The 14856-nt window shown below is 42.8% G+C and overlaps 1 protein-coding gene across 2 annotated transcripts in view; it reads right to left on the reverse strand.

Moving 5' to 3' along the window:
* The window catches only part of SGK1 (serum/glucocorticoid regulated kinase 1), a 121959-nt gene that overhangs the window by 22458 nt on the left and 84645 nt on the right, over positions 1 to 14856 (reverse strand). The window contains exon 4 of one of the 2 annotated variants that reach the window (XM_074948454.1): positions 10995 to 11102. The exons of the other annotated variant lie outside the window; for it this stretch is intronic. Coding sequence (XP_074804555.1) covers positions 10995 to 11102 — 108 coding nt within the window. The remainder of the gene's footprint in view (positions 1 to 10994; positions 11103 to 14856) is intronic. 2 annotated transcript variants of the gene reach the window in all.

Consider the following 14856-nt stretch of genomic DNA (forward strand, 5'->3'; position numbering starts at 1 on the left):
TACTCTTAAAGGGACATCATCAGCTAAAAATCACACAGCTGACACAACGTGTTTTCTCAACTATTGTTATAAATTACAATATAATTACAACTGTAACCTAATACAACTGTAAGTAGAAAAGGAGTACTTGTGGCACCTTAGAGACTAACAAATTTATTTGAGCATAAGCTTTGGTGAGCTACAGCTTACTTCATTGGATGCATATATATATATATATATAACTTCCAACTTATTTGTATGTGTGTGTGTGTATATATATATATATATATATATATATGTTCCATACTATGCATCCTATGAAGTGAGCTGTAGCTCATGAAAGCTTATGCTCAAATAAATTTGTTAGTCTCTAAGGTGCCACAAGTACTCCTTTTCTTTTTGCGGAAACAGACTAACATGGCTGCTACTTTGAAATCTGACAACTGTAAATGCAAGAGATTAGAGAAAAAAGTCTTAATTTTTTTTGTCCAGTTGTTTATTTTGTGTATTTGACAGCACTTTGTGCAGAGTCAGCATCACACTTTGCCATACACAAGCAGTCAGTCAGTTTCCCCTGTTGTTTGTGGTGGTTCTTTTCCATAGCAAAAGTAGAGAATTCCTTCTAAAGTGAAATGAGATTGTAAAACCACCAAAATGGCCAAGAGGACTATGGGACAGGTGAGATATCTAATAATACTTTTAACTCTTATTTATTTATTTATTTATTTATTTATTTAAACAGTGGTGTCTCTTTAGTGGCTGGGTCATTACACATATTGAATCTATTTCTGTAAGTTAAGTATCCTCACACCTTCTTGTCAATTGTCTAAATGGGCCATCTTGATTATCACTACAAAAGTTTTTTTTTCTCCTGCTGATAATAGCTCATCTTAACTAATTAGACTCTCACAGTTTGTATGGTAACTTCCAACTTATCTGTATGTGTGTATATATATCTATATCTATATCTATCTATATATATATATCTTACTATATGTTCCATTCTATGCATCCGATGAAGTGGGCTGTAGCTCACGAAAGCTTATGCTCAAATAAATTGGTTAGTCTCTAAGGTGCCACTAGTACTCCTGTTCTTTAGTTTTCAGTAAGACTTTCTGCATTCCATATAAAATATGGATGTACAATTTTTAAGAAAAAAGAACAGCAGTCCTTGTGGCACCTTAGAGACTAACAAATTTATTTGAGCATAAGCTCTCATGGGCTACAGTCCACTTCATCGGATGCATAGAATGGAACATATAGTAAGAAGATATATATATATATATATATATATATATATATATATATATATATACACATACAGAGAACATGAAAAGGTGGAAGTAGCCATACCAACTGTAAGAGGCTAATTAATTAAGGTTTCAGAGTAACAGCCGTGTTAGTCTGTATTCTCAAAAAGAAAAGGAGTAGTTGTGGCACCTTAGAGACTCACAAATTTATTTGATGCATCCGATGAAGTGAGCTGTAGCTCACGAAAGCTTATGCTCAAATAAATTTGTTAGTCTCTAAGGTGCCACAACTACTCCTTCTCTTTTTGCTAAATCCTGCAGACATTTATATATGTGCTTAACTGTAAAGACATGAACAGTTTCATTGACTTCAATATAATTATACACATGCTTATGGTTAATCATGTGTACAAGTGTTGTAGGATAGAGGTCTTAATCTGTAACTTTATCATTATACCCATGTTTTTTCAGTAGTTACGCAAATGAAATCTTTGTTCAAACTCCGCTCACATGCTTTTTCTGCCTCTATCTGCAGACACCCATTGCCTTTCATGTAGAAAATGTCCTTTTATAGTTTCTAACTCCTTCATGGGAAAAAATTCACTTATTTTAATCTTAGATGTATGAAGCATTTTATTCTGGACATATGGCTGTAAGCAATAGTTTTTCATATTCCTGTAATTATTTCTTGTGGTGCATGTAATACACTGTTGTTTGTATAACTGTATATTAAAAGCTACAATATTTCTGCTGCTGTTTTAATATGCAGCTAATGATTATATGCTATTGAGTTTTATGCAGATAAGAACTTGGCTTCCACAGTAATTATCTTCTGACAATGATATTTCCAGTGACGTGATAGGCTAAATAAGAAATATAAAATATCTCGGGTAAATTGAGCAATTTGATTCCAACCATATAAATATCTCATTATAACAGCAGAGTTTGGAATTCATTTGCCTAATCAATGAATTATTATCCATATGCCTACCTGCAAGCACCCTTGCTGATTGGCAAGGTGTATATAGTACATATCTTTCAAACTATTTGTAGTAACATGATTATTTACATAATTTAAAATTACTACTTTTTAATGTGGGCTTCTTAGACCAAATCTCTTGCTCTGCTCTTTCATCAGCACTGCCATGATGGTAGTCTTTAACAGTATTTCAACATTCATCAGTACTACTTTTACATTTCATTTGTAATTTTAAAAGCATCCATTGAGGATAAGTATCAGAAGGGTGGCCGTGTTAGTCTGTATCCACAAAAACAACGAGGAGTCCGGTGGCACCTTAAAGACTAACAGATTTATTTGGGCTTTCATGGGTAAAAAACCCACTCTTCAGATGCAATCCATTGAGGATGGCTTTTTGCAAATGATTTAGGGCCTTCTCCTTCCCTGTGTGGCTATTCCCATGAAAGGCTCAGAAAGCCCAGTGAGTGTCTACTCAGGCTTTGTATTCACAGCTAAAAAAGGTGCATTTTTACCTTGGGGTATCTAACATGTATGAAGAAAAGGAGTACTTGTGGCACCTTAGAGACTAACAAAATTATGAAACCTAACATGTATGAGATATCCTGAGGTAAAAACACAGTGAAGATCAGGCACTTTAATTTTACCATGCAGGACCATGCTAGGTGATATCCTTACTGTCTGTCACTCTGGGGAGTTCTCCACACGGGCCTTGGTTGTCTGCATTTTAGACTTATTTCCCACTCTTGCTATTTACATTGCCTGCCAATGTGTTTAACACTGTGTTGTCTAGACCTCAGGGCTAAATATTATGGTGCTTCGGAGGCAATGGAGCTGCACCTGTGATTGTAAAAGTGGAAAATTTTAGGAAAGAAAGTCTAGCATGGACACAGCCATCGTGAATGGGAAAAGGAGATAAATGAGTGTTGCATGCAGTGTAGTTGTAACTGTGTCCGTCCCAGGATAGGATATAGAGACAAGGTGGATGAGGTAATATCTTTTATTGGAACCAACTTCTGTGCAGGAGAGAGACAAGCTTTCGAGCAACATATAGAGCTCTTCTTTCAGTCTAGGAAAGGAACTCCCAGAGTCACAGCAAAATGCCAGGTGGGACAGATTGTTTAGCATACGTAGTTAGCACATATTGTAAGGGACCATTCAAGATAGAGCGACACCACTGCAGTCATAGGACAAAAAGAGAGGGTTAGTAGGTTAGAGATTGTTGTAATAAACCATAAATCCAGTGTCTCTCTTCAATACATGATTTTGGGTGTCTAGCAGAGCAATGAATTTAAATTCCTAGTCCCAGGCCCTTTTTGTCCTATGACTGCAGTGGTGTTAACAGGCCACTCTTCCTTAAATGGTCCCTTAGGATATGTGCTAACTACTTATGCTAAACAATCTGTTCCATCTTGCATTTTACTGTGACACTGAGAGTTCCTTTCTCAGACCTGAAGAAGAGCTTTGTGTAGTTCAAAAGCTTGTTCTCTCCCTAACAGAAGTTGATCCAATAAAAGATTTAACTCACCCACTGGGTCTCTAATAAGTGAATGTTGACAGGATTTGAGGTGGGGGGAAGACATTGTGTAGACTGGTGATAATCCTGGCCCACCCAAGCATTTCTTTGGCAGTTAACTTAACGAGGTGATAACAAAACCCACACCCCTGAGATAAGCCATCCTCCCAAAAAAGCAAAGCGAAACAAAACAAGATAAAAAACCCAAATGATTTTATCAGTATGAATAAAAATTATATCCCTTCTCAGGTACTCAGGTTTCACTCTCATGGTGTCTCTGATGTCATAAACCAGCCTTTCTCAAACTTTTGAGAGCTGAGCTCTGTCATAGAGTCACCGGGGTGCTGCTCTGAAACTACTCCATATGAAACCAGCCAGGACTCTGGGGGAGCATGCCTCCTCTCTCTGAACATATTTCAGAGTAACAGCCGTGTTAGTCTGTATTCGCAAAAAGAAAAGGAGTACTTGTGGCACCTTAGAGACTAACCAATTTATTTGAGCATGAGCTTTCGTGAGCTACAGCATCCGATGAAGTGAGCTGTAGCTCACGAAAGCTCATGCTCAAATAAATTGGTTAGTCTCTAAGGTGCCACAAGTACTCCTTTTCTTTCTCTGAACATACTGTCTTTAGGGCAAGAAGCTTACACAGCTTCGACCTTCCTGGGTCTGACCTCGGAGCATTCAGCATCCCCTTCCACACTGTGCGCTTCCCGCAGTGAGTCTGCTCAGGCAGAGCTCCTGGAAAAGCCAGAGGACCCTGCACCCCAACTCCGCAGTCAGACGTGACTCTCAGCCAGTGTAAAACGGAAGGTTTATTAGTCAACAGGAGCACAGCATAGAACAGAATTTGTTAGCATAGAAATCAGTGACTTTCAGCCAAGTCCATCCTGGGGAGTCGTGGGTCAGAAGCCCTGGACTCCCCCTCTTCCAGTCCCCCTCAAGCAGACTGACAGCTTCCAGCAACCTGACCTCAGACACCCCGTTGCTCCTCCTCCTTGTCTTTGTCTTGCTTCCTGGGCAAAGGGGCACCTGGTCCTCACCTGGTTGCATCCCCCTCCTGGGTCTCAGGTTACGAAGGGCACCGGTCATAGCATATGTACAGGCAGCTGGAGCAGCTTTACCTGCCCCAGAGGTCTTAGCTAAAGTCACACGCCCCTATTCCCACCACCAAGGTATTGGTGCAGCCCACAGGGAAACTGAGGCACACACAGTATTCATGCAAAACAATAAAACCCACATAGGCTCAACAGTAAGACTCATACAACATAACAAGGGAAAATCCCCACTTTGTCACAAGCTCCCTTTCAAGAAATCTATCTAAGGCCCCCATAAATATACATATATATGCACACCATCACTGCAGTGTCAACACTTCACAATCTTTAACGTATTTATTCTGACAACAGGTCTATGAGGTAAGGGAATGTTGTTAGCCCCATTTTACAGATGGGGAACTGTGACACAGAGACTAAGGCTAGTTCTATACTAGAAACGTTGGCTGGGTATAGCAGTGTTGGTTAGGGATGTGATTTTTTGGTGACATTTCTATATTGGCACAAGCCTTGGTGTAGATGCAGTTATACTGGCATAAAGCTTCTTTTGCTACTAGAGTTTATTTGCTGAATCAGTATAACCCGTTCTGGCAAAAGTACTTTTTTCCTGGTGTAAACTGTCTACGCTAGGAGAGTTTGTCAATCCAGCTATACTGACAAACCTTTTCTAGTGTAGACCTGGCTTAAGCAATTTGCCACTTGCAGGCCCCCTGTGCAATTCCACCATGTGTTGGAATTGCATGGGGGATGTGTATACATCTTCCGTGCTCTATCCTGGCTAGTTCTTCACTCCTCCTCCTGCTACGCCAACCTTGAAAAATGCTGCCATAAACCTAACTGTCCTACAAAGACTTTTCCAGGGAAAAACAAGGTAGACAAGTCTTGAATTTATAATGTTTTTAGGCCTTCTCCATTGTAAGGAAGCCAAAAGGGTGCTCACTCACTTTCATTTCCCTGACACATTGCCTTTAAAAGAAAAAGAATTAAAAGATACAAAATATAGTACCCAATGATTTTTGTTTCTGTTTTTTTCATTCAATATGTCCTTTATTTTTATGGAGTTTTAATAGCTCATTTTTTATGATTTCTTCAGTTCCCTATAAAATACATTTTAGAATTGCAATAGATCATTTTATGGCATCAGTTATGCAATTTAACTGACCATCCAGGAGACTCATGGCATTAACCTTCCCTCTGCATCACAGTTCTCCAACAGTCATTGCATATTTCTCTTGCATGTGCCTTTGTGATTGATTGCTTAGCTACACACTGCACAGCAGGGTTACGAATGATGCCTGTCATTCTGCTCCTAAAAAATGTAACATCCTCAAATAACGGCTGGAGCTTTATTTACTGGTAAGCTTCCAGATCTCAGCTGCCTTTCCAATAGATTTACCAGAAGAAGTGTGTGGGGGGTGGGGAGGGAGAGGGGGAAATACCTGTTGGGGAGACAGAACCTAGGTTAAAAAAAAAAATGTTTAATTCAGATACTGGCTGGAAAAAATAAGATTGCTAATAAACACTAGAACTAGAGCAAAGTTGAGATCTGGATCTGAATATCTCCCAAATGTGGGAGGTTTGGTTCAGAACCATGTCTATAATTAAGATTAAAAGTAAAATCTTCCCTTCAGCTCTTCACTTGTAGCTGGTTGGTTTCACCACTGATAATAAAGCAATATAGATAACACTTTATTATCAGTTATCATTACACCATTCTGGGTCTCTGTTAAATAGGATCAAAGCAGGAAGAAAGTGATGGAACTTTACTCTACCCATGTCCTATACTCTAGACCAGCGTCATGCGGCCACCAGTGGATTTCCCTGCTGCCATGGCAGTTTCCTGGGCAGTGGGGAGGGGGAGCATCAGCTCCCCTCCTTCCTCCTGGTTGCTCCTGCATGCGCCACCTCTCTGGAGACACAGGTGGGACACACAGGTGAGGAGGCGATGTGGGTGTGTGAGGAGGTGAGCGGCGTGGCAAGTAGTGGGCAGGAGCCTGGCGGGGGAGTAAGGAGGCAAGCAGCGAGCCAGCAGCAGGGTGAGGAGGTGGGCGGGGGAGCTGGCTGCGGGGGAGGAGGCAAGCGGTGAGGCAAGTGGTGGGGGGGGCCTGGTGGGGGAGTAAGGAGGTGAGTGGCAAGCCAGCAACAGGAGGCAGGCAGGGGGGACTGGCTGTGAGCAGGGAAGTGAGGAGGCGAGTGTTGGGTGGGGGACTGAGGAGGGATGCAGGAGGCAAGCAGCGGGTTGGGGGATGAGGAGGCGAGTCGTGGGCACATGGACAGTGGGTGGAGCCCCCCTTTGGGGAGGCTAGCCCCTGACTCCACCCCTTCTTCTCGCACGTGGAGCCCCAAGACCCCTGCCTCACCCTGTGGCTGGAGCCACAAGCCCCTCCCGCCCGAGAAGCCCCGAGCGTGCGCCCCTCCCCCCCTCGGCCAGAGGAGCCCCAGGATGGCCAAAGCCCCAAGACTGTCCCTCCCTCACACACATACCCTGGGCCGGCTGAAGCCCTGAGCCCCCGCACCTGCCCAGAGGAGCCCGGGGCCAGCTGCAGCTGTGCCTCCCCTCCCCTCCACACCTTCCCCAGATCCAAGCCGCCCAGATGTGTTTTTCATTATTATTTGGACTTCTATTATTTCAAAGCATTTTTAAATTTACTTCAGAATTGTTGTACAGACAACCACTTTTACCAAAAAAGCAAAAGAAACAATAATGAAAAAACCAAGAACATGTAAAGCACTTTATTTGTGTTTCTATTCTGTAAGGTCCAGTAAAGAATAGGGAATACTGTGCATTATTTTTATCTACTGAGTCTGCAAAAAAAAACCAAAAAACCGTTCATAAATAAATTATAATGATTATGATGTATATATGTGCATATTACTTTATTAACTTTACGAAAAATAAACAATTTTAGGAAAAAGTGTCAGTGCGGCCACCAGCAAGAGTTGGTGGCTGCAGTCTGAAGCCACCAAAAAATTTGTTGTGAGAACCCCTGCTCTAAACGATCTTCTTTGGCAACTTCTTTTCTCTTCCCTTCTTCCCACATGCTGCTGATACCCCAGAAGGCTTGTTTTTTGATCTTCTCCTTCCTTCAATCCCTTAGGATATGTCCACCCTAATGGACTGCTTTACTGGTATAGCTACTCTGGCAAAGCACTCCTTTTTCAACTCAGCTATACTAGTAAAGCTGTGCTTTGACCAATATTGTAACCCCCCCCGCCACTCCCGCCCCCCACACCCAACAAAACCAGCTACATTGGTAAAGTGCCAGTAAAACTGCATCTGTATTAAGAGTTTTTGCCAGCTTAGCTACGTTGGTCAAAGAATTACAATTTCTCCTGATTTAAGGTGTCTTCACTAGCAACGTTAAGCGCTTTAACGGGGCTGTGTAGTCGTGGCACCAGTGCTGGGAGAGAGCTCTCCCAGCCCTGTAAAAAAAACACCCCCATGAATGCATCTGATGAAGTGAGCTGTAGCTCACGAAAGCTCATGCTCAAATAAATTGGTTAGTCTCTAAGGTGCCACAAGTCCTCCTTTTCTTTTTGCGAATACAGAGTAACATGGTTGCTACTCTGAAACATGAGGGGAGTAACTCCCAGTGCTGGTGCACAGTCTACACTGTCACTTTACAGCACTGAAACTTTTTTCACACCCCTGAGCGAGAAAGTTGTAGCACTGTAAAGTGGCAGTGTAGACAAGGCCTTTGTCATGCTGGCAGAAGTCTGTAGTGTAGACCAGGCCTTAGATGCTGCTTCCTTCACATTCATCTCAGGCTTGGTCTACACTTGAAAGTTATACTTAGGGACTGCAGGTCTTGAACCCCAATCCACAGAGTTCTTAGGCACTAGGCACATCTAACCTGCCAGTCAGTGACCTGCTAACAGATCCCAGAATAGAAGCTGAACTCTGACAGCGGACTCCAGTCCTGGGCTCTGATTGATGGAACACTGGAGGTCCAGACAGGTTTCCAGCTCTTATTTAAACCAAGCATAGGAACAGGAAGTTGTCTAAGCAGCTGGGTTCCCGCTGCTTTAGACTGCTTCCCTTACAGTACCTGCTCCTACTGCCTAACTCTGATCTCCTCGTAACCTGACCCTGCCCACTTCTTCCTGGCATCTGGCTCCTGGTTTGCCCTCTGGCCTGTCTCAGATTCTGATCTGGTAATCTGACTCTGGGTGCTTACTGATGCCTGACTCCCGGTTTGCCCTCAGGCCTTTCTTGGACTCTGACCTCGTAGTATCTGACCTGGCTTGACTCCTTCTCTGACCAGTAAGTCAGACTGTCTACATCTTGGTTGTGACAGTCAATCAGTGGTGTGGAAAAAAACACACCCCTGACCAACATAGCTCTGCTCACCTCCCCCCAGTGTAGATGCAGCTCTGTGTCAATGGAAGAATGCTTCCGTTGATGTAACTCATGTTGTTTGGTGAGGTGATATTCCTGCACAGACAGAAAAATTCCTTCCATCGGTGCAGGCTTCATCTATGTTATGGGCAGATGCCAGCATAGCTATGCTGGTATAGTCTCTGTGATGTAGATACACCCTCAGAGTCCTAAGGGATAATAGGAGGGAAAGTAGAAAAACAGGGTGGAAAAAGAATTATGCTGTAAGGTATATTGGGCTGTAGAACAGGCTCTCAAAGATAGTGGGACATTTAAAGCTGGACTGGAAAAGCACAAGAGGACTGGCTGTAAGGAAAAATCCTTATGTGGCCTCAAGGACTGGTTAAAATGACCTAATAAATCCTTTCAATCTCTAATTTGTATGACACATCCTATCACATTGGATGAGTATGCTAGCTGGATGTTTATACTAAAGCGCTCAGCAGTGAAATAGTTAACAATTCTGACATCTGAACTGTTTGCATTAAAACAAGGAGGAGTCCAGTGGCACCTTAAAGACTAATAGATTTATTTGGGCATAAGCTTTCGTGGGTAAAAACACCACTTTTTCAGATGCATGGAGTGAAAATTAGAGGGAGCCCTTCTCTTCATGTGCCGGTATATTTATGCCTGTATCTGTATTTTCACTCCATGCATCTGAAGAAGTGGGGTTTTTACCCTCAAAAGTTTATGCCCAAATAAATCTGTTAGTCTTTAAGGTGCCACCGGACTCCTCCTTGTTTTTGTGGATACAGACTAACAGGGCTACCCCTCTGACACTTGTTTGCATTAAGTAGTTAACATGCAGTTGAGATGAATGGGGCAATTGACACCTTTGGTTGAGCTTTTTGTCCGTAGAATCAAACATTGAGTTGGTTACTTCTGGCACATAACTGTAACACTTTTTCCTCCCAACTACAATGGCTAAAACCATAACTTTTCAAATAAAAACCTAAATTGTTTAGAAACTGACAAGTCTCCAAAGAACTTCACTTCCAGACTACAGTTTCTGGCTCACTTCAAGCCTTGCTCAAAACTGATCAACAGCTGATCAGCATGAGGCACATCCTAAAACCCCCTGAAGCTGCAAATTCAAAATCACTTCTCTCTCTTACATGCACACCTCTATCAGAATTTCTTTTTTAGCATGAACAAACTATTATATACAACAAAAGTTTTATATTAGTTGCAATTAAACTCCATTAGACCTTTGATCTGCCACCATGTTGGTCTGCATGAATGCATGAATGAAGAGCAAATTAATTAAAATATGAAATAATTAACTTTCCTAAATTACAAAATCTGGATTCAAAATGGCATTTGATCTGGTTTATTACATTTTAATTGTTTTTAAAAAATATGGGAGAAAATGATGGAAAAAATAGCACCCAAATGCATGGTTAGGAAAAGGGATATCACTGACTTGAAAGTATGAAGAAAACAAAGTGTCCTAGGGAATCAGAAAAGCAAACTGTTAGTTTGAGAAGTGAAATGGTAGTGTTTTGGAAATATGACAGATTGGCAATAGAAACAGATTTCGTTGGACTAGAGCACTGTGTTGAAAGATATAGTTTGCCAAATGAGAGCTCAGCTTATGTTTAGTGGGTGGGGGGAGGCAAAGGGGACTTGTTCCATTCTGATCTTTAGTCTGAAAATCAAACTCTCAATTTCCACAGCCAAATTTATCAGACCAGTTGTTCCAATGCAAAGAGATAACTTGTTTTTTGTTATGTTTCAAGCCCTGTAGACTGTCACTCCACACTTCTGGAAATGGAGGAGTTTAGGAATATTTTATATCTCCCACAACAAAATGGAATGATGACTCTAGGATTTTCCCCATTACCAGTATTTGTGGGAGCATCCGAGTTTTCTCCGACGTAAGCTGTATTGGTGCAAATTCTGGCTTTCTTTGCATACCACAAGGGCTTGCACTGTGGAGCGTCATCAGAGGCTGTAATTGAAGCAAATCCTTAGTTTAGATAAGGCCTCAAAGTATATCACCTCCCTAAACACTGTCTGCAAGTTGTTCATGAGTGCCTATGGCATTTTCAGTGCACAAGTAGAGTCTTCAAGCTATGATAGTTTGCCAAAATACCATCACAAATAATCCATCCCAGTACAGTGACGCAATGTAAGGAGGTAGATGTTTGTCGAAAGGCAGGTGCCCGATGGCCTGGTTTGCTTTCATTAGTGGGGGAGATGCAGCTTTGGCAGATCTGGCTGTAGGTGTACAAAGTGGGAGTGCTTCTTCTATGGTGAGTATATAGCCCCTTTTCCCTGATTCTCAGACAGATTGCTGAAAGATCTATCTGGCTTTAAAATTAAACCCAATAAGTTTATGGAGGAGATAGTATGATGGGATAACATGGTTTTGGTAATTAAATATTCATGGTAAATAGGCCCAATGGCCTGTGATGGGATATTAGATGGGGTGGGATCTGAGTTACCCAGGAAAGAATTTTCTGTAGTATCTGGCTAGTGAATCTTGCCCACATGCTCAGGGTTTAGCTGATCACCATATTTGGGGTCGGGAAGGAATTTTCCTCCAGGGCAGATTGGAAGAGGCCCTGGAGGTTTTTCGCCTTCCTCTGTAGCATGGGGCACGGGTCACTTGCTGGAGGATTCTCTGCTCCTTGAAGTCTTTAAACCACGATTTGAGGACTTCAATAGCTCAGACATAGGTGAGAGGTTTTTCGCAGGAGTGGTGGGTGAAATTTTGTGGCCTGCGTTGTGCAGGCGGTCAGACTAGATGATCATAATGGTCCCTTCTGACCTAAATATCTATGAATCTATGACACCCCACACACATTATGTCCATGTCAGTAAAACATCATGAAGGTTTTTTCTTTCTTTCTCTGGGGCTCCTTGAGAGAGCCTGGAGTGGCCTGTCATGTCCCAGTCCCTTCAATCTGTAGTAATGTCCTGTACATACGCTGAATGCTTCAAAGTTATGTACCCCTGCAGTGCCTTTATAAATTCCAGAGGGCAGAGTGTAAAGTGTCTGTATAATGTTTAGAAATTACAATTTGCCTGGCAGACAGATATGAAATAGAGCCATCTGATATGGTGCAGCACCTGTGGAAAATTTCAGGTGTTACAAAGTAGCAGTCCCTCCTGTTCTGGGATTGTGCTCCAATTATTTGCTCTTCTTTACAGAATACAAACATTCAATTCAAAAATGGAACATTCCATACATTCACATTGTAAAGATAACCTTCCATGTGTGCTAGAGAAACTGTCCACAAACAGATGCAAAAGTGGAAACTACGTCCCTCTGTTCAGTGGGCTGTTAACTTCAAAGTCTAGTTGGAATGGGAGCATTAAAATACCAAGGTTATCAAGCAGTCTATGGAACAAACCCTCAGCTGGAACTGTGGAAAACGGACACTGGAGCTGGTTGTTCACTGGCTTGCACCTTCAGTCGTCATTGACACCTGTGCAAAGTGACTACAAAGCAGATGTAAAACACTACCAAATTAGGATTGCAGCATTCTGTACAGATGTAAATTATTAGGTGCCAAGTATTGGAGAATCGGGCCCTTCCTGGGCAAATGGATGCAAATTATGCCCATTCGGAGTTGCCAACTCTTCTGACTTTTGTCATGATATTTGAGGTTTTCGCTACTGAGATGAACATCAGAAACCCTCTGATCACCATAAACTGGCAGAATAAATTGTAACAACAAAACAAATGGAGGGATGCAGTGAATAAAAGAGTGTACACTTCAGAGCCATGAACTGATCACTTTGGATTTTACAACATGGGCCAAAAATTCTTCCTGCTCCAGATGCACACATGGAATTCCCATTGTCTTCAATGGGATTTGCACACACATGGCTGAGAGCAGAATCTGGCCCATGTGCATTCTTTCTTTCTTTTTTCTTTGATTTATTGTCTCATGCTTCTACAGCTGCTTTGTTTGATTGTTGCTTAACTGTTCTTTACAAAATACTGATAGCTCTGAGGCCATCATTTATAACAGGTGAAGTATTTGCCTCTAACATTTGCTTTGTTAATGAAACAACAGGGCTAATTCAATAGGGCAGAGTAAGCCACCGATGGCCGATGGCCGGAGAGGAGGCTTGGCTCCAGTCCTGTGTCCAGGCCCTGGTATAGGAGTTGGCTGAAGCCCCTACCCTTATCACAGTTTGACTACAGGAGTGTCACTTAGTATATAATCATTGCCTAGATTGTTATGATCAAACCTTGATGATTTTGTTTGGGATAGTTCTGTCTGTACTACACAACTTAGATTTAAATGTTTATGTAGGTCTTGATCCTGCAAGGTGTTGAGCACTCTGTCCCTGATCCAGCAAAGCACTTAAGTCAATAGGACAACTCACATGCTTAAACTTAAGTACATACTTAAAGTGATTTGATGGATCAAGCCCTTAGCTTGCAATATCTTGGGTGCAGGGACTGTATCGTTCATAAGTGTCCATGGCCTGGTCTACAGTACAAAGTGAGGTTGACGTAAGGTGCCTTGCTTGCACCAACCTAGCTGTGCATATGTCCACACTTAAATTTGTCGCCCACCAGTGTAAGATCTCCATTACGCCAACATAGTAACACCTTCTGCCCAAGCGTTGTTGAGCCATGGTCAGTGTACTGAGGTTGGCACAGTGCAAATGTAGACACTGCATTGCCTATGTTGACCCTAACAGTCCTCCAGCAGCTGTCCTGCAATGCCCAACACTGACGGTTCTGGTCTCGGTTGTGAACTCCATTGCCTGGGGCTCACAGAGACTGGAAGCCACACCCCTCCTTTAAAACCATGTGAATTTTTGATATGCTGTTTCCTGATTGTCCATTGTGGCGAGCACTCCTAGCAGCTCTCCATTGTTGTGTGCAGCTGCCCAGCTGACAATGCTGGCTACACGCTCCAGGTGTGTTCTGGCCTGGAGTAGACAGGAGTTTTTGGATCTCCTGGGCCTGTGGGGAAAAGAAGTTGTAAAGGCACAGGTATGGACCAACCATAGAAATATGGCCATCTATGAGCAGATTGCCCAGGGATGCAGGAGAAGGGTTACAATGTGGACCAGCAGCAGTGCTGTGTGAAAGCAAAGGAACTGCAGCGGGCATATCAGAAGGCCAGGGAGGCCAACAGTTGATCTAGTGCTGAGCTGCAGCCCTGCCACTTTTACAAAGAGTTGCATGCCAGGCTTGGTGGAGACCTCTCCCCACCCCCCACTAGCCCACACAGACTTCTGTGGATACCTCTGAAGAGCCTGAGTCACTGGCCCTTGGTGTGAACAGCAAGGACGAGGAGGAGGTGAAGGAGGAATAGGAGAAGGATGGAGGACATGTGACAGAGGGGTCTAGCTATGACACTAGCCGGGACCTGTTTGAGACTCCAACACAGTCCAGTCAATCCCAGCAGTCGAGCACCACGAAACTGATTGAGGGGAAGGAACCTCAGGTAAGTGTGCACATTTAATTTCCATTACAATGATATAGTTGGGGGCACCATTACTGCTCTTCATTCCTCTGTACAGTTAGGTGGTGAGGGAGGAGAGTACGTGGAGCAGTTTGTTTATGTACACCGGGATGTCCCTGGAACCCTCCTGAATGATCTTGATGAGACTCTCATGGAAGTACTCTGCAATGCTCTGCCAAAGGTTTCTAGGGATGGCAGCCTTATTTCTTCCTCCACGGGAGGATGTTTTCCCATGCCAGTCGCTGATAACTGCTGCAGGCACCATTG

Source organism: Natator depressus, chromosome 3, assembly GCF_965152275.1.
Source record: "Natator depressus isolate rNatDep1 chromosome 3, rNatDep2.hap1, whole genome shotgun sequence".
Classification (NCBI taxonomy): Eukaryota; Metazoa; Chordata; order Testudines; family Cheloniidae; genus Natator; species Natator depressus.